At 50.2% G+C, this 20,444-nt stretch overlaps 1 protein-coding gene across 1 annotated transcript; it reads left to right on the top strand.

Moving 5' to 3' along the window:
* Positions 1-5,945: 5,945 nt before the first annotated feature.
* On the top strand, positions 5,946-16,460 carry AP5B1 (adaptor related protein complex 5, beta 1 subunit). Its single transcript, XM_015416853.1, is given in 6 exon segments — positions 5,946-6,027; positions 6,202-6,280; positions 6,622-6,768; positions 10,389-10,557; positions 13,840-14,527; positions 14,530-16,460. Coding segments are annotated over 3 exon segments (2,772 nt in total). The 5' UTR covers positions 5,946-6,027; positions 6,202-6,280; positions 6,622-6,768; positions 10,389-10,404.
* The last annotated feature ends 3,984 nt before the right edge of the window (positions 16,461-20,444 follow it).

Genomic DNA, 20,444 nt, shown 5'->3' with positions numbered 1-20,444 from the left:
ATCTTGGGGAAAGGCTCCAGAAGCTACCCTGCAAGTTTGTAGTCTCTCCCTCCAGCCCCCTCCCCTCCAGCCCCCAGAATATACCCTATGTTTTCACCATTGACTTCAATGGCCCACAGGATATAATGGGGCTGAAATTGACATTCGGCTGGCAAAAGACTGACGGAACTGACATGCGGGAGTCTTACTGCCAGCCGAAATTGATTCTGCCCGATTCCTCCGAATCTGAATGGGCCAAAAAAATTTTTTTTGCACACCCCTACTGACAAGGCTTCCAGCACTGCATCGAGCCCCACTTCTCCGGTCCCCGTGCCTCGCCCTGCTCCGCAATCCGGCTCATCACCCGACACCACTGACTCCCGGTCCCGCTCGACCTCGGGCTCCACTCCTCCACCTCCAGAAACTCCACCATGTGGACTTCGCAAAATGGCCACCGCACAGGGTAACCTTCCCGAGTTTGATATCACCCACCCTGAGCAGTGGGTGAGCTGGCTCAAATACCTGGAAGGCTACCTGGAATTCCATGTGGTGACGGAAGACAACCGAAAAAAGGCCCTCCTGATCAGCGCTTGTGGCATCGACATGTTGAGGCTGCTGAAAGACCTGATCTCCCTGAAAACGAAAGAGGAGACCTTCGATGTACTAAAGAAGGCACTGAGTGATCACTTTGCGCCCAAGCCCACGAAGTTTGCGGAACGCCTGGACTTCTATGCACAAGTCCAGGGCCCGGACGAGCCAGCCGCTGACTTCCTGGCGGGCCTTCGCCGAGTGGCCACCCGATATGTGTTTCCGAGTCTCAACGACTCTCTGTTCGACCAGTTCCTCGTGGGACTTTGAGAGCCGAAACTGCATCGCAAGCTCGCCAGCCACGAGGACTTGACACTCGACCAGGTGCTAAAGGATGCAATGGCCTACGAGAAAGCACACAAAGGTGTGATCGGCCAGGCAATTCACCACACCACGGTGACCCGGAGCCCCGATGTCTCCGACGAGGAGGAAGTTCTCCAGCCCTCTCACTGCGCCCCATGCTCCCAAGCTTCAACAGCCCCAACTTCCGAGAAGACCACTGCATCCTGTGCCAGCTGTGGTGAGGAGCACGAATGCTGGACCTGCCGCCTGAGGGACGCCGTCTGACGCTCCTGTGGGAAGCAGGAGCACATCACTCAGGTCTGCCGGTCCCGAGGAGACCGCAAGACGACATCGGTCCATCAGGAGTCATCAGATCTTCACACCCTGTCGGCCCACCACCACCAGGTACTGAACTTGCCCCCTGACAGCCCTAATAAGTTGCACACTACGGTGCTCATTGAGGGGTCCCCATGCCGTATGGAACTAGACACTGGGTCGTCCTTTTCTGTTATTTCTGTGGACACCCTCCGTTGGCTTTGCCCTAATGCGGGACCCCGCCTGCAGAAGCCCCAGGGACTGTTGCTATGGGACTTTTAAAAGAACCAGTGGCCATTAAGGGCTGGGGCAAGTTCAGGGTGAAACATAAGGATTTCAAGGGGCTCCTTGACTTTCTGGTGGTGGAGGGTAGGGTCACACGTTTGATGGGACTTTCCTGGTTTGGGCCACTGGGGTTTGAGGTAACGAGGGTGCACCGGGTCACGGCACATAACTTCACCACGATTTGCGATGAGTTCCCCAGGGTTTTTGATGGCTCGCTTGGCCGCTACTCCGGTCCCCCCGTCACATTCAACCTCGATCCGGCAGTGTGGCCTATCCGCCTGAAGGCCCGTCACCCGCCTTTGGCAATGAAGCCGAAGATCGAGGCGGAGCTGGAGCACCTCGGGCAGGGGGTGCTGGAACCAGTCGCCCATACAAGGTGGGAAATACCAATTGTGACCCCGGTTAAGCCCAATGGGGACGTGCAGATCTGTGCTGACTATAAGTGCACCCTCAATAAGGCACTTCAGGCACATGCTTACCCTGTGCCGGTGGTTGCCCATGTCTTGGCCATCCTAGCGAGGGCGAAGATCTTTGGGAAGCTGGACTTGGCCCAGGCCTATCAGCAGCTGCCGGTGGACATGGCTTCGACAGGGGCACAGACGATAGTCACCCACAAGGGGGCGTTTAAGGTGCACAGGTTACAGTTTGGGGTGAGCGTGGCGCCTGGGGTTTTTCAGAGTTTTATGGATTCTCTCTTGAATGTCATTCCTGGAGTCCAGCCCTTTCTAAATGATGTCTCGATTGCGGCACCGGACACTGAGACCTTAGCCAGCCGGCTCCGGGCGGTGCTGCAGCGGTTCGATTCTGCCGGTCTCTGGGTCAAGAGGGGAAAGTGCCTCCTTGGGGTCCCGCAGGTGGAATTCTTGGGTTTTGCTGTCGACGCCCAGGGCATCCATCCTACGGATGAGAAGATTTGCACCATTGTCCAGGCGCCCGCCCCCACTTCAAAGTCTGAGCTGCAGGCCTTCTTAGGCCTGCTGATCTTTTATCATTCTTTCTTACCTCACAAGGTGGTGGTGGCGGAGCCGCTCTACAGTTTGCTGGACAAGTGCGCCCCTTGGATTTGGGACGCCACACACAACACCGCTTTCAGGGCGGTTAAAGGACTCTTGACTTCGAATGCGGTTGTGACGACCCCTTATCTGGGGAGGACTGGTTTCCCTTTAAAAGTGTTCTTTATTTTGTTCTACTAGGGTATATCTGGCTGCCACCAGGAAATTTAAGGCTTTCCAAACCTTTATACTTTACTTTTGCTATTACTGGGTAGGTAGGTCGAGTGTAAGGCTTATGGGGAACTATGTGGTACTGAGGAAGTATTTCTTTCCGAGCTGGTATACTTAAATAAAAGAGGATTTATTGAAATAATTCATAAATAAAAGGGTAGAACAATGTAACCAGTAATGTGAATATTTTCAACAATTGCTTGGTGTGTCACACAAGATCTGCTCCCTTACTGACAGGGATCTTTCAGGTAACTTTGTAACTCTTTACTGTTTCCTAGACATTCAACTTTTCTGTTTTCTCTCTCCCTTTTTGGTGAACAACTGCAGTTGTTCCTTTTTTATCTGCCACAACACAGAACTGCTTGTCACTTTCCTTCATACATAGAACTTAACTCTTATATCACACACAAGACTGCTTCTCACACAGACCTCAGAACGAACTATCAACTGTCTTTATCAACTGTCAAACCTGTAACTGTCACTCCCGACAGACATACATATTCATCCACTCGGAACCACTTCCAAAACCCCTCCCCCTCTCTGTCAATCACCAGTCACATCACACTTGCCTCTTTCAACCATTCTAGTCTATTTACCATGCAACCAAACTTTTAAAGAGACACACACACATATAAAACAAGGAATCGCCACAGAGGTGCTCGCCCATTTCGATGAAAAGCTTCCAGTGGTGTTAGCGTATGATGCTTCTCCCTACGGGGTGGGGGTGGTTCTGGGACACCGCTTGGCAGATGGCCACGAGGTCCCGGTGGTTTACTATTCACAGACCTTGTCGCCAGCTGAGCGCAACTACACTCAGATTGACTAGGAGGGCCTGGCAATTGTGGTGGGGGTCAAGAAATTTCACAATTATTTGTATGGCCGGCCCTTCACGATCATCACCGACCATAAGCCACTCTTGAGGCTCCTGGCTCCCGAATGCCTGACCCCGCACATGTTGTCGCTCCAGGTGCTCAGCTGGTCTATTTTCTTGGCTGGGTACTTGTATGTGCTTGTCCACTGCCCCGGCAAGGCGATGGGCCATGCCAACACGCTGAGCCGCCTCCCGCTTCCCTCCTCTGATCCTGCCCCTGCCCCAGCCCATCACGTTGCCCTTCTGGAGGCCCTTCCGGACAGGCTGGTTCAGGTGGTGGAGGTGGCCTGCCTCACGGGCTGGGATCGCGTCCTCACTCGGGTCTTGGACTGGGTGGGGAGGGGGTGGCCCATGGGCCTGGGGGGGCAGACTTTGCGGCGTTCGCCTCTCGGAAGCTGTCAAGTCACAAGGGGTGTATACTGCGAGGTGGTCGGGTGGTGATTCCTGCCCCCTTGCAGGACCGGGTTCTTGCCGCCCTCCACGAAACACATCCCAGGGTCGTCTGGATGTGTGGTGGCCAGGGATTGACTGAGATATCGAGGACACTGTGAAACGCTGCCAGACGTGCCAGGCGACTCACCCAGCACCACCCCACACTCCAGTGCACCCTTGGGAATCGTCGCACAAACCCTGGGTCAGACTACACCTAGACATTGCGGGCCCCTTCCAAGGCCAGCTGTTTTTTATTCTTGTAGACTCTTACAGCAAATGGCTCGAGGTGGTCCCAGTGCCCTCCACCTCCTCCCGATCCGCCATCCAGGCCATGTGGCAGATATTCAGTGCCCAAGGCATTCCCGACTCCTTGGTCACGGATAATGGCTCGGCTTTCACCTTGGCCAAGTTCAAGGAGTTCACGGAGTACTATGGGATCAAGCACATCCGCTTGGCCCTGTTTCACCTGGCAACCAATGGCCAAGCAGAGAGGATGGTGAGGATGACCAAGGAGGTGCTGCGGTGCATGGACTCCGGGGACTGCAACTACAAACTAGCCCCCAGCACCACGCCGCACAGCATGACCGACTGCAGCCCAGCCGAGCTCCTGCTGGGCAGGCGCTTAATGACCAGGCTGGATCGCCTCCATCCGGACAGGGCCCCGGATCACGACACGGGCCCAGAGGAACAAGTGGCACCCCGGGGAGGTTCTTCCCCAAAGACCCGGGATACGTCCGGAACTATGCCCGGGCCCCCGTATGGATCCCCGCTAGAGTTGTCAGACACGGGGCCCCTGTCGTATGAAGTCTCGTGTGAAGACGGACAACTCTGGCGGCGGTACATCGACTAGCTGTGCCCCCAAGTGCTGCCCATAGATCTAGAGGAGGGTGACTTCGAGTACGCTCCCCCACAGGCAACAGAAGAAGCTGCCCTAACGGTGCTGCTCCCGGAAGCGACAGGGCCCCCAGCGAAAGACCAACAGCCCAGCAACAGCAGGGGAGAGCATGGAAACAGCCGCACCACTGCCGCCTCCACCACTGGCACAGCACCACAAACAGCCCCCGGCTCCAGTAACACCTGAGCTTCGCTGCTCCTCCCGAGTGAGAAGGCCACTGACCTATCTACAGGACTATGTGTGTCGGTGTGCTCTGGACTTTGGGGAGAGGGGTGTTGTGTCCTAGCCGACCGCGTGCAAGACGTGGTCATGCAAAGAGCTTGAGCTTCGCTCTTACAGACAATAGACGGTCGGATCCTAGTCCCCTGCCAATCGGGAGTCTAGGATCCTAGAGTTAACCTATGGTTTGCTAGCACTGTAAATAAACCTACCACGGGTGTTGGGTGTGCGTGGGGTGTGGTTTTACCTTGGGAATATAAACCAGCCTGCGAGCCGGCCACTTTGTCTTGTTCCCTGCCTATCTAATAAACTATGAGCTGATTCACTAACTCATGCATCGGACCCAGTACATTATAGTCTGTCTTAGGACTGGAGCAGGGACTTTCCTGTGGAGGGTCTGGAGTTATGGAACTTTCTCTTGGTGTTCTTCTCTGGGCTCTCTTTTGGGGACAGGTGATAAGACCTTACAGCGCCATCCTAGGATAGCACTGTAATTCAGCTAGGCTTGTAGGGATTCAGTTGGCACTGTTTTAACTGTAGGTTTAAATTGTTTTACCATATTCAATAGGATAGACTGTGGCATATGTTCAAAAGTATGCACTTTCCCCGAAAACAAATAATCTCAGAGCACGTGCAGGGTGCCTCGCTTCTCTCCCCCCCCCCCTCCCCCATTTGGAGAAGAGGCGTTGCAGGCAATGGCTTCGGGCAACCGGGAGCTCCAGCACTTCATTAACTCACCGCTGGGACTTAGGCCGGGATGCTGGTGTGGGAAGGACCGGCACGTTGGCCCGCTGCTCGGTGTCCCTCTAGTGGCGGCCGCTGAAATCGTCGCAAAGGGAAGCAGGAAGCGCTGGTTTGTTAGGAAGGATCGGAGATCAGCTGAGCTGCGGCCAAAGGAAGTCGGGGTCGAAGCCGGAGGCGACTGGGCGGGTAGGGAGGTACGTGGGGCAGGGAGAAATGCCTTGCATTTTCGCCAAGGGCTATGGAGTGGGGTTGGTACGGGCCCCGGTTTGTTTTGTGTTTCTCTCTGGCCCCATGCACGGGAACTCAGGCCCAACAGAATTCCACCCCCTTTCATTACACAACTCCAAATACCTTGTTTTTCGTTTCAGCACAGAAGATTCTCACGTTTTGGGTTGACCCAAGTTCTTCCCCGACCCCGTCCATCACACGTTTTTCCAGAACATGACGGTGCGTATGTGGCAATCCTGCCGGCACGTCTATGGGACCTCTAGAACCCCCCGCCCATCCCGTTGCTTGTGCTAGGAGGCCGTCCGGCCATCGCAGGGAAAAGACCAGTTGGGCAAACATAGATTTCCAAGTTGTGAATAGCTCAGCGTGAGATGCAAGATGTTCGAGGCTTGACGTTATCGAGTGGAATTTAAATAGGATGAAGGAGAGGCCCTTTGCAATCCGAGTCTTTGTTGATAACGCAATCTCACTCCTCTTGCTTAAATGCATCAAGTTCTGTGAGGGCCGAATCTCTTGCCTTTGTTTTGCAAATGAAATCGCGTGTTGTGATTCAATTCCAGTTCAGCGTCTGGGCTCTGACTCATGAAAGCTGATGCCCAGTCAAATCATGAGTTGCCACAAGGTTCTGTCGTTTGAATTGGAGCAGTCTTTATTTATTTGAAGAAGAAGAAGAAGAGATTGGATTCCCACAACAGACACCCTGTGAGGTAGGTGGAATGGAGAGAGCTCTGAGAGAACTGTTCTTGAGAGAAGAGAAGAAGAAGAGATTGGATTTATACCCCACCCTTCACTTGGAGTCAGCGCTGTTTACAAACTCCTTTCCCTTCCCCTCCCCACAACAGACACCTGGGAAGTAGGTGGGGCTGAGAGAGAACAGCTCTTGACAGAACAATGGCTTGCCCAAGGTCATCCAGCAGCTGCGAGTGGAGGAGTGGGGAATCAAACCCGGTTCTCCCAGATTAGAGTCCACACACTTCACCACTACACCAAACTGGCTCTCAGCATATATAAGCATATATATTGAAGCATATATAAGCCCACCTTTCTCCCGGATAACTGGGGTACAGTTTAAGCAGATCACAACAATAAAACAGTACTGAAAATATCCTTCTGAAACCAACAAAATTAAAATTACCCTGGTGGTGGTGGGGACAGCGGGGGGCGGGGGAGGTAAATCCAGGCTACCCGCAGAGGAAGGAATCCTATGCAGACTTATTCCATCTAAACTGACTCTTAAAAAAATAATTGCTGTCAAGTTGCCGCTGACTTATGGCACCTCATGTGGTTTTTGAGGCAAGAGACGTTCAGAGGTGGTTTGGCATTGCCTGCCTCCGTGTAGCAACCCTGGTACTCCTTGGTGGTCTCCTCTCCAAATACTAACGGGGTCCGATGATGCTTAGCTTCTGAGATCTGACAAGATCCAGCTATCCCAGTCAGAGCCCCGACTCTCTTGCTGACCTACAAACCGCCTTTATCCAGCAAAAGAACTCCAAAGGGAGGCTGCAGTGTGCAGCTGCTAGATTTATATAGATTCTGTAGGCAGGTAATACTGTTAAAATGGAGCGGAGCATCTCTGCCTAGGTCTGATCTGGAGGTCTGAGGCATGGTGTTGTCAGTATGTGGGTGCTGCTCCACTTCTCTGTTTCAATGGATCCCAAAGAGACCAGTCCCTGAAATCAGAATGGGCTGGATGAGGGTAAAAAGCCTAATGCTGACAAGACAAAGGTGGGCAGAGGAGATATGATCCTGGAAACTATGCACAACCTGTATCAGATGGGTATCTGGCATGCCCCTGGGGTATTTGATTGTCCTGAATTGGTGACAGCAGTGACCAAGAGTGCCTTTTATCAGCTTAGGCTGATATTTGCTGGCTTTCCTGTTGAAGCCTGGTCTGGCCACAGTTAGACATGGCCTGGTGAGTTCCAGGCTGGACTAATGTAGCACACTTTGTGTGAGGCTGCCTTTGAAATATTCTTGGAAACCACATCAAAATGCAGCTACCCAGCTGACAGTCCATCTTGAGCCTACTGCACAATGTGATTGGGGTGTGTCTTTGTTGGCTCCCAGCTTGTTTTCAGGCCCGGTTCAAAGTGCTGGTTTCCCCCATTCAAGCCCTTAACTGTGTGAATCTATGGCATGAATGTCCCTCTGTGCACAGGTCATCTGGACAGACTTTGTTTGTGGTTCCACAGTCTTTAGAGGTTTGGTGGATGCCTTAATGGGGCAGTGCCTTCTTGGTGGTGGCACCAAGGTTGTCCAATGAATGAGGCTTGCTAGGCACGGTGCCATTTGGGCTTCTGGAGTTTGCTTAACACAGTTCTGCTGGGGTGAGCTTCTGGGTTGACCTTTGTTTATGTTGCTGTAATACGGCATAATGCTTAACTGATCTACTTTCAAACTCTGCTGCTTTTATAGGTTTGCCAGGTCTGGTTTGGAAAATACCTGGAGACTTTGGGGGTGGATCCAGGAGAGGGTGGGGTTTGGGGAGGGGAGAGACCTCAGCATGGTACAATGCCATAGAGTCCCCCCTTCAAAGCAGCCATTTTCTACAGGGGAGCTGATCCCTGTCAGCTGGAGATGAGTTGTAAAAGCGGGAGATCCCCAGGCCCCACCTGGAGGCTGGCATCCCTGTGCTTTTATTGGCTTGTTTCTGTGGCTGTTCTTCTGGTTTTTAACATTCTGTTGCATTTTATGGCAACGCATGTGATAATAATTGATGAAGTGTTTTAAACTGATTCTTATTAATGTAATCTGCTTTTAAGATAGGGCCTTTATATTTAAACGAAATAAATACCCCAGCATTCTTGTTTCCAGCAATGGCCAACTGGTGGTCACTTGGAGTCCTAAAAGTAGATCCTGTTGTTTGATTCTCTGCAATGGGCACTTAGAGGTATATTATGTTAGACCATGGGGGCTTCAGTTTTGGGCTGTCTTCCATGAGGGAATTTCCTAAGGACTCCTAAGAATTTTTTATAACTTATATCCCACTTTTCTCCCTAAATGGAATACAGAGCGGTCTATTACGTTATTCTCCCCTCCTCCACCGTATCTTCACAACAACCACCTTGTAACCAGTTTGGTGTGAGAGCCAGTTCGGTGTAGTGGTTAAGTGTGTGGACTCTAATCTGGGAGAACCGGGTTTGATTCCCCACTCCTCCACTTGCACCTGGCTGGATGACCTTGGGCAAGCCGTAGTTCTGATAAGAGCTGTTCTTGAAAAAGAACCGTTTCTGTCAAGAGCTCTCTCAGCCCCACCTCCCTCACAGGGTGTCTGTTGTGGGGAGGGGAAGGGAAAGGGGTTTGTAAGCCACTCTGAGACACCTTTGGGGAGTGAAGGGCGGGGTATAAATGCAGTCTCTTCTTCTTCTTCTTCTTCTTGTAAGGTAGGTTAGGCTGAGAGATTGTGACAGGCCCAGTGTCACCCAGAGAGCTTCCATGGGAGAGTGAAGGTTTGAACCTGGTTGTCCTGGTTCCTGGTCTGAGACTCTAACCACTGCCTCATGTTGGCTGTCAAGACAATGCCTACCTCACTGGAGTGGTTCCACAGTCCCCCCAAATAATACATTGCTATCTATTAAGGGCTGCTAAAGCAGGGTAAGATAGAAATGTGGGAGGTGGCGGGTGGAAAGTGCCATCAAGTTGCAGCCAACCACATAGGACAAGGGTCCCTAAAGCAGGGCCTGTGGATTCCATGGTGCCCACCAACATCTTTCCTGGTGCCCACCAAGTGTTTTCAGAAAGCAGGCAGGGCTGGGTGGGGCTTTTGCCCAGCAAGACTTCTGATTGGCCATTGGAAATTTGATTGGGTGTAAAAATATTGCTTTGGCAGCAGCTGTCTCCACAGCACAAGGATCTTCACTGTGTGACTGAAGGTAAGCTGCAGCAGTAGGGTTGCCAAATCGGGCCGGGGGGCGGGTCGGAGGGGAAAACCATATGGTTTTCCCCTCCGACAAGCTCAGCTACGCCCCCAACGTCAGCACGTCGCCCGTCACTTCCGGCGCACATCCGCCCGACTCCCGGACCGCGGCGACGCTCCCCCGCCGCGGGGGGAAGAAGATTTGGCAACCCTATGCAGCAGCCATTTTGTGGCTGGCTCCGCCTCCTAAAGCAGCCATTTTGTGGGTCTGTCCACCACTCTGTCAGAATTCCAAAGGTGCCCATAGGCTCAAAAAGGTTGGGGATCCCTTCTATAGGGTTTTCAAGGCAAGAGACGTTCAGGCATAAAAAGAGCCATCCCAGTATCACTACAAAGCACGTTGGGGATGAGGGCATAAGATCCAGCATCAGTCGATGTCTTCAATATCCTCTTTTCGTTTCTATTTCGCAGTCTTACTGTCTTCACCATGAGCCCAAGGAATGCAGAGGGCTGGACCAGCGCTGTCGCCTCTTTCCGTTTGTGCCCCACAGCCTTCCTCTCTGCCTATGGGGCCAGCGATGCCTTTGTAGCTGAACTGTTGCAGGATCTGCACAATGAAAGTCTGGGGGAGCAGATCAAGGTATGGAGGGGGAGACTCATTACTTTTTAGAGTGGATGCAGAGAAGGGTGTGTGGTGAGATCATGGCCCTCGCTCCAGCAGCTTGAAGGGCCAAGTTGTACGTTTAGGATTGTTGTGGAAAAAGCAAGACATACTCTGTTAAAACAACAGGAATTGGAAGGTGTGGGGGTGGTTCCCTCTGCTAATGCTGCCTTGACAATTCATCCCACTGGTATGAGGTTCCATCACCTTCTTAGCTCTCCTGTCCATAACTTTGCTTTTCCCAGTCTCCCTAAAATGCAATCTCCATTTTAGTCTCTGAATGATTTTTTTCTTACCCCAATCAAACTATCCATGCACTTCCCTCACAACAGCCATGTTGTTGTTGTGGTACTGGAACCTTTCTGTCTCAGCTATTAAGAATGTTTGTGAACATTCCGTCATATAATAGCCTCTTCATCAACAGGCAGCTGCATGTGCAGAGACCGAGTGTGTGTGTGTGTGGAGAGGTGCTAGTCTGTGCTGAGAAAAGTATGGAAAAGCTGGGAAATGTGAGAAGTGATTGTCTTGTAGCTTTGGCATGGGTGAAAATGATTTGGGGGCACTTGGGTTTAGAGATGTGAAGGCCTGGGAAAAAACCGGAAAAATTCAGGGGGAAAAGTCCCTCCCCCGGTTTTTTCTGAAGCTTTTTTGTTTTTTTGCAAAAAAATGGAAAAATTGAAAAAAGAAAAGAAAATTGATTATGGAATGTTTTATTTTAACATGATGAATAAAATATTTTAGGATAAGGTGTTCAAATATTTTCCAAATCATTTCTAAAAAATATGTATAGTATCAGATTAATCTAATTTCTGTGCACTGAGGACAAGCAAGTCCTAGATTATAAACTGAACTCTCCAATGCAAGAACAAAATGCATTTTTTTCCTTTAGGAGGTTGCTATTGTCACAAGAAAAGAAAAAGGTTTCAGTTTTGTTTTTGCATGTGGGTGGGTATTCTGTTTGTAATTGTTTGGATACACTATATTTTTAATATGCTAGTTGTGATCATTTCATGCCAAGTAACAATGTCCATAGTCATATTTTATGTTCCTAAAGTAACAGAATGACTTTCAATCTGGAAAAGAAAAAAGAAGTGCTAATGTAGCTTGTTTTCCAATTTTTCCAAAAAATTCTGGGTTTTTCCGAGCTTCAAAATTTTTGGGAATTTTACGTCTCTACTTGGGTTTATATCCCTTTCTCAGTCATGAAGCCGGATGCCCTTGGGCCTACCACTCTCAGTTTTCTCTCGCAGCCCTCTGAGTTACCTCATAGGTTCGTTGTGAGAATCAATGTGAGGGAGGAGAGAACCGTGTACAATGTCCCAGGCTCTTTAGAAAGGTTAGAAATGAGGCTGTAGAACGGATTGTTCCACTTCAAAATGTGGAGTGGAGGGGAAATAACATTTCTGAATCTGTAAACAAAAACTTCTCACAATAAAATACTGGTACAGAGCAGGCTGGACTAGAACCTCTGTCCCTGCTGTGATAGTTTATTATTATTATTTTTTTTTTACTTGCAGGGAGTCTTTTACATGAGGGAGCATTCAGAAAGGGTGTGTCCCCTGTAATCTGTACACTCTTCTCCGTCCCCTCAGGATTCTGTCACATAGCTCCTCCCCTGCCACACATTTTGTTAGTCTTTACGGTGCTACTGGACTCTTGCTCTTTTCTACTGCTACAGACAGACTAACACAGCTTCCCATCTTGATCTACACTAAACTTTGTAGAGTATTTGATACCCAAGTATGCTTGATACCTATTCCATCTTTGTAGCTAAGCATGTGGGGCCCCCAAAACCTAAACTCAAATAATTCATTATTGTAAGTCTTCTGTTTTTAAAAAAATGTTGGATTCTGTGAATGCATATCCCAGAAAAGTCTGAGAATAAGTTTGACCTTGTGACTAGAAAACTGGATTTTGATTTGGGAGATGTTCAGGCAAGGTCTTCTGTCAGTGCCCTCCCCTCAATCTCCCACTCTGTGAAATGGGAATAACGGATGATGCTAAAACTCAGTAACAATCATAAGCAGGAAAGTGCCTGTTTAAAGGTTAGAACCACAAGCTTTCATTGGTATATAAATGGTGAACCAGAATCAAAATTTGATCAGAGTCCAGTTCTTCTCACCAGAAAATATTCTCACTACTGCTTCTACTATACAATGGGTGACAGCTAAAAAAATTAATTGTAAGTTCTGCTTTAAATAATTTATTTATAGAAATAGCATTGATGTTTATTTGTAAAACCGTTTGTTCCGCTTTTCATTTGAGATTCCAGAGTTGCTTACAATGTTTTTTTAAAATAAATTTTTATTAATTTTTCAAATATTATAACACAAGGCAAATTACTGGACTTGTTTTCCATCAGAACATATAGATATAACAGGAGTCAGTAGTTAATATTCAAAGACAATCTTACAATGCTTTTTTAAAACTCACTGAGAATTCTTTTTTTAAAAACCCAGATAATAACAATTGAAAACGATCACTATAAAATATAAACAATATCAAACCCAAGGGAGCAGAGAAATTATGTAAGCCGCCCTGAGCCGGCTTGCGGGGTAGGGCAGGGTATAAATTTAATAAATAAATAAAATAGGGCGTCTCCAGCCACAAAGGGGCAGCTGAGTCAGTGTGATATGTTGCATCGGAGCCTTGTGTGTGTTTAGCCATCTGAGAGGGTGCTGATCAAAGAGCGCCATCTGAAGCAGGTCTGCCCAGAATCCTACTCAGGTGTGTTCACTGTGGGACTTACTCCCAGGAAAGCCTTCTTAGGATTGCACTGCAGTTATCCATTGATTGCACAGCTGAGAGGGACCTGCTCCTTGTCAAAGCCAATCTCACTTTGACACAAGTCAGTTTGTGGCCTGGGGTTTCTCCAGCTGATTTGAAATTTTATTGGGTTTTATTGGCAAGTGGGCCACTGCTGTAAGCCGCCCTGAGCCCGTTCGCGGGGAGGGTGGGGTATAAAGTGAATGGATAAATAAATAAATAAATTTTCTAAAAGGCTTAGCCTGGTTTTGTGTTTTTAAGACATGCTGCCTTGAAAGAAAAACCCTGTTGTAAAATAAACAATAATGGATTTGAGATTAATATCTGAAGATAGCCAATCCAGTTTTTGGGAAGTCACAGTGTGGGGAGGGGTTGTGCAGGAGTGGAGGTGGAACCTAGCAGGGCAGGCGTTAAGGGAAACCGGACCTGGCTCATCAGCTCCCCAGTGCCCTCTGGCTGGCTCTCCCTGACAGCAGCTATATTTCCCTCTTGCAGGTCTCCATGTTGTCGCTCCTCTTGGAATATCCCACGCTGTTGTGCCCAGATGCCAAGGTTGGGCAAGAAGCCACGGCATCCTTGCTGTCCCTTTTTGCCCAGCTGGGTTCCTCGCCCAAAGTGCTGTCTCTGCGTTGCCACCTGCTCTTTGCAATGGGGACTGTGCTGCTGGCCACGGAGGCCTTCAGCGAGGGCTGCCCGACCGCCCACGAGTACCTCTCCCTGCTGTTCCACCTGGCTTCGGACCTCAACGACCGGCATGGGGGGTCTGCTGAAAGGCCCGTACGGGTGGCCGCTTGTGAGTGCCTGAGAGAGGTGGAGTGTTGCCACCCTGGCTTGCTGTCGCGGCGCTTGGAGACCCTGCGTTCCTTGCAGCAGCAGGAAGCCTCCCTGGCCCATCAGGGTTACACCTTGCTCTATAGCTTGGCTCTGCGGAACGCCATCTTGCTACTTGCACGGGGTGGGCAGGGAACCCTGGGGGAGCTTCTGGCCGGCAGCGAGGGTCTGGTCTGGGGGGCTACGAAGGAGCTGGGTGACCTCTCCTTGGCGACTATCGACCAGCTGCTCCTGATGCCCTCCTCCGGGGACCTCAAGGAGCTGAAGTCGGTGGTCTCGGCTCTGTTGGACAGCTCTTATCTTCTGTCCCCCGCCGCTCAAAGCCACCTCCTGTGGTACTTGGCCCAAGCCGTGAGTCTCCCGCCATCTTCAAAGCCCAGCTGGTGCGCCTCTTTGGCACAGCCGACGTGGCGCTGCTGCACGCTATCCTGCAACTCAAGTCCCTCTTCACGGACAGCCTCTTCACTGCCGAAGATGAGGCTTTCTTGCTTCGCCGCCTGGTGGGCATGGCCCAGCACCCGGCCTTGCCCACTCCGGTGAAACTTTTCCATCTGGATTGCCTCTTGCATTTCCCTGAGAACCGGCCGCTGGGCTCGGGCACGGAGGAGGGCCTGCCAGTTTTGCTCACGCCTCACACAATTTCCGGCCTTTTCCCCGGGCTCTTCCAGGATCAGGGCACCATCTTGGCCCGGCTGAACTTGCTGTGCCTGGTGTGCATGGAGAGTGAGGGGCCTGCTGCCGAACAAGGGGTGGGCTACCTCTTGGAGCACGTGCTTGCTCTTGGGGGACTGGTGGCCGGGAAAGGTGGGCAGGAGGCCTCCCGGCTCTTTTTCCGAGCAGCGTTCCTTTTTTCCCGGTACTTTGGCTCCCGGGCGCAGCCCATGGCCGAGCTGACCCGCTGCCTCTTGGATCTCTATCGTCAGAACTGTGCTCTGGCGCCAAATGTTATCAACCTCTTGGATGAAGCGTGGGCGGTGCCGGAGGAGCCTGGGTGGGCCGGTTCATTGGCTCACGCCTTGCAAGAGCTGATTGTGGGGTTACCCTCACAAGAGAAGGAGCTGAGCTGGCATCTCAAAGTCTTGGCCAGGTTGGCAAAGGAGAAGGACATCCCCCAGAGGAGCACCATGCAGTTCCTGAGACGCTTGGTGGCCTTGGACCAGCTAGGCGACTGGCGCTCGGGACAAATCCTCCTGAGCGTCTGCCGCAATTTGATGCAACTCCAGCCGCTGCCTGCTCCGTACCAGCTGGCCGACCTCCTGCAGGCCATCTCCCTCTGCCACGTGGATGTCGACGTCCGAGACCGGGCTCGGTTCTACTATACCCTGCTGGCCAGCCTCTCCGATGAGAAACTCGGGGCTGTGCTGGCCCCACAGGGCCCCGTCAAGGCCCGGACGCTCTCCTCCTCCTTTGTGGCCGATAGCGAGAGCTTTGTGGCTTCCCTGACGGTGCACCCGGCTGAGCGAGCCCCCATGCGGTTGGAGAGGGTAGGGCATGGCAGTGAAGTGCCTCCGGCCCCCCACTCGGAGGAAGACGTGGACAGCTATTGCCGGTGGTTGCTGGAGGTGCGGCCCCCCTCGCAGCTGAATTTGACGTACCGGCTGGTCCACGCGGGTCCCCCCAGCGACCTCCTGCTCTGTGTGGTGCTGCGTTTCGCGTGCTCTGACCGGCATTATGAGGCCATGCCAGAACTGTGTGTGCCCTGCCTCTCGGCAGGCCACCCACCCCAGACTGTGACCCTGACGCTGCAGCCACGTTGTCCCTACCCCACGCGTGTCAACGTCTTTGCTGTGTATACAACGCAGAAGGGCCTTACCCACTGCGGCCAGCTGGAGCCGTTGGAAGTAGCTTTCCCCGATCTCTTCTTGCCCCTGACGCTGCCTGCCTGGCCCCCTGAGAAGCGACGCCAACTCTTTGGTGCTCTTTGGCACCAGCTTCACCCGGACAGCAACGGGACTTGTGCTGAAAGCCTCACCTGCTGGCCTGTGGCCCCTCAATCCCTGGGGCAATTGGTGCAGGATCATTTCGCCAGGTACATTCTAGCTGAACAGCTGGGCTCGTACGAAATCGGCATGGCTCTGCCGCCGCAGTACCACATCCTGCTGCGAGTGCAGCACGTGAAAGACGCCGCCCGAGTGAGCATCCGAACGGACAACTGGAAGCTTCTGCCTTCCCTGAACAGCTACTTGCTGGGTCTGGTGGAGGCAGGGGGAGGGGGAGGTGGGGGGCTGTTGGCTGAACTCCGGTTGGGATGTGGGTCTGTAAAAAATGGTTCTAACAAAAAATAAAAATCTTTTTGCAAGTCAGCTGCCATGTAAGTTGGATGGGGAAAGGGAAGTTTGGTACTGGGTGAGGTGGAGTGTTGGAAACGGGACTGCGGAGGCTGAACATCCCCAAGCGTTGGGCAAGGGATGTGGTGGCCGTAGCGCCGCTCACCTAAAGTGTCAACAATCTTTTCTCTACAGTTTCCCTAAAGAGGAAAGAAGGCCTGTAACCAATGCTTCCTCTAAGCTGTGGAGTCTTGTGAGCAAAAAGTCTACTTTGTGAGCTACTGGCATTAAAGCTGTGAGCAAGCAGTTTGGCTGCTGCATAAATTAGTCTGCTCTGGAGCCATCCTTCCTGAGCTAAGACAAAAATGTGTGAGCCGGAGGCTAACAAACTGTGAGCTAGCTCACACTAACTCAGCTTAGAGGGAACACTGCCTGTAACGGTACAGAGATAATCATCCCACGTGTGCCGTGTCTAATTTGTAGTGCTTTCCAGGCTTCTCCCAGAAATCTACATAGGAGTTCCTGGCAAGCTAAACTGTACCAGGAATGCTATTTTAAGCTTTGGGGCCTTGGACTTTGGGAGGGTCAGATGCTCCCAATGCATTATTTAATGTAGAAAGGCTCAGGTTCCGTTTCTGGCATTTTCACTTTAAAAAGAATGTCAGGTAGCAGAGACTGGGGAAATCCTTTCTGTACCCGAGACCTTGGGTGTGTGTGTAATGTTTCCATATTTTTTGGGGGGGTGTTCCTTTAAATGTTTAGTTTGAATGAAGTAATATGAGAAGAGTGATAGAGGGTGACAAGTGTGATTTGATTGGCTCCTGACTGAGAGTGTGGGAGGAGGGGTGTTTGAGAGGATTCTGTGTGTGTGTCTATGAGGAGATTCTGTGATATGAGAGAGACAAGTATGGAAGAATTTTGAAGAGTCTGTGTGACTGAGAATTATGAAGGTTTCTGTGTGTGAAGCTTGACTATGGAATTCTAAGTTTAATTCTGTGTGAATAAGACTCAACAGTTTAGTCTGTGTGACTAAGAGAGTTGATTCTATTCAGTGTGAATAAAACAAAGAGACTAGTCTGTGTGGCTATATATATGAGTGTATAAGTCTGTCAGAGTGGAGTTTGAAGTTTGAGAGACTGTTCATAGCACCAAGCTTTGCCAGTTATATTTACAAGTTCCTTTCTTCAGCAACTGTTCAAAATAACCAGAAACCTATTTTGTTCTTTATTAAATAAATCAATTTTTGTTTAAACTTATCCCAGAAATCAGTACAGTACTTCCTTAGGACCACGTAGTCCTCTGAAGTGCCCAGACCATAGGTCATACTACCAAAAGAGAGAGAATTGGAATTTTTAATTCCTGGTGGCAGCAGAAAACTACCAAGTTTATATACACAGAGAGTGTTTAAAGGTAAAACCATTTCCCCTATAAGCAAGGATGCCACAGGGTGTACTGACCATATTGGGCTATGCAATTCAGTGGTCTCAATTTGGGATAAGGCAGCTTTATATTTTTTTTGGGGGGGGGACTTAGCTCAGGGCTTCCTGCTTGGTGTAGTGGTTAAGAGCATGGACTCTAATTTGGGAGAACTGAGTTTGATTCCCCAGTTCTCCACATGCAGCTGCTGGGTGACCTTGTGTCAGTCAGAGTTCCCTGAAAACTCTTTTCTCAAGAGCAGTTCTCTCAGAATTCTCTCAGCCCCACCTACCTCACAGGGTGTCTGTTGTGGGGAGAGGAAGGGAAGGAGATTGTAAGCTGCTCTGAGACTCTGAGTGAAGGGCGGGATATAAATCAACCTGTTCCTGTGCCAGGGTCAGTCCTCAGGGACCTCTCCAGTTCAATAATCCTTGGGCAGCAGCTATTGGGAAAGGCCTTTCTCTACCTAAGATTCTGATAGTTGCTGCCAGTCAGAGTACACAGTACCGAGCTGGATGGAACAATAGCCTGACCTGGTAAAAGGTATCTTCTTATGTTCACTGCTCCCAACGACAGTCTCTCTTTTGCAAGGGGCTCAGTGGTAGACAAGCTGCTTTGCTTGCCAAAGATCCCAGGTTCAATCCCCAGTTAAAAGAACTTCCTGTTTGCTCCCAGGTCCAGGGTGGATTCCTTGTCCTTACATACGAAGCGCCCCATGGCCTTGTCCCTGTCTTCTAATTTCTTTTACTCAGTATTAAGAGCTGCGGACTCCAATCTGGAGAACAAGGTTTGATTCCCCATTCCCCCCATGTGCAGCCAGCTGGGTAACCTTGGGTCAGTCACAGTTCTCTCAAGAGCAGTTTTCTCAGAGCTCTCTCAGCCCCACCTACCTCACAGGCAATGCTCCCTGTAAGCTGTGGAGTCTTGTGAGCAAAAATTCTACTTTGTGAGCTACTGGCATTAAAGTTGTGAGCGAGCGATTTGGCTATTGCATAAATTAGTTTGCTCTGGAGCCATCCTTCCTAAGACAAAAATCTTTGAGCTAGAGGCTAAAAAACTGTGAGGTAGCTCACACTAGCTCAGCTTAAGAGGGAACACTGCTCACAGGGCGTCTGTTTTGGGGAGAGGAAGGAGATTGTAAACCGCTCTGAGACTCCGAGTGAAGGGCAGGGTATAAATCCAACTCTTCTTCCCTGCTCTGCAACTTTGCTTTTCAGCTTCACCACTTGAAGGTCTTCCATTCCCTCAGACAACCCCGCCCCCTCTCCCTTGGTGCTCCTGGTGCCCAGAATGGCCTCTCACAATAATTATGGGATACTACCTCTCTCTCTGCTTTCAAATCATTCTTCAAAACACACCTTAATAGCTTTTTCCCTCACCTTTACCGCTCTCCAAATTTTAGACTGTAAACTGCTCAGGGCAGGGACCCATCACCTTGTAATCCATGCAGACTGATGACTCTATATAAATCCACATAATAAGATGTGGATCAATGGTCTGACTCAGCTTTATTTATTTATAAGCTTTATTTCGTCTGAGAGAAATTTTCTCCATTACTTGTGCAACGAAATAGGTGAAAGTGTTATTGAACTCCATGTGAATCGGGTAGCTTTTCTACTGAAGTGCAGTTTTCCACACATCATCTACTCATAGATTCTTGGTCAGAAGAAGAAGTTTGTCGAAACGGCACCGCATTCCGGAGACCACCGTCCCGCCGTCGTTATCTTCTATCTCATGTAACTGGATTTACAGTTTGAAATGTATTAGTATCACTTTTGTAATTTTCATATTTATAACATTATTGCTATCGTTAAAGAAACATTGAGCGCACTTTACACAGTTCCTGTGGCTCTATCTTTTCTGACTCAGCATCAGGCAGCTTCCTATTTATGTTTGTATAAAAGAAATGGATTTTTACCATGCATGTTTTAAACCAGTTTGGTGTAGTGGTTAAGTGTGCGGACTCTAATCTGGGAGAGCCGGGTTTGATTCCCCACTCCTCCACTTGCACCTGACTGGATGACCTTGGGCAAACCATGGTTCTGATAAGAACTGTTCTTGAAAAAGAGCCGTTTCTGTCAGAGCTCTCTCAGCCCCATCTACCTCACAGGGTGTCTCTTGTGGGGAGGGGAAGGGAAAGGAGTTTGTAAGTCGCTCTGAGACACCTTTGGGTAGTGAAGGGTGGGGGATAAATCCAATCTCCTCTTATTCTTCTTCTTAATAGGGAGAAGAAGGGCCTTGGCTCAACGGTAGGGCATCTGCTTAGCATGCAGAAGTTCCCAGGTTCAACAGCTGGCGTCTCTAGTTAAAAGGATTAAGAAGCAGATGGTGAAAGGCCTTTGACCTTGGGGAGCTGCTGCTGGTCTGAGTAGACAGTATTCACCCTGATGGTCTGATTCAAGCATAAGGTATCTACATGTGTTCAACAGGGCAAAAACCTTTAAAGGGATTGATACTGAGCTGCACGCTGAAGCTGCCTCTCATCTTAATCTGGCACTTGGTTCTACATTATATCGTGTCTCTTGGGAGTCCCTCTGGCAGTACATTGTCCTGGGTTTTCTGCAGCAGTTGAATTTTGCATAAAAA

Source organism: Gekko japonicus, unplaced genomic scaffold (assembly GCF_001447785.1).
Source record: "Gekko japonicus isolate JY-2015 unplaced genomic scaffold, Gekko_japonicus_V1.1 scaffold278, whole genome shotgun sequence".
Classification (NCBI taxonomy): Eukaryota; Metazoa; Chordata; class Lepidosauria; order Squamata; family Gekkonidae; genus Gekko; species Gekko japonicus.
The sequence above is the reverse complement of the archived record's forward strand: the minus strand, read 5'-3'. Positions and strand labels throughout refer to the sequence as shown.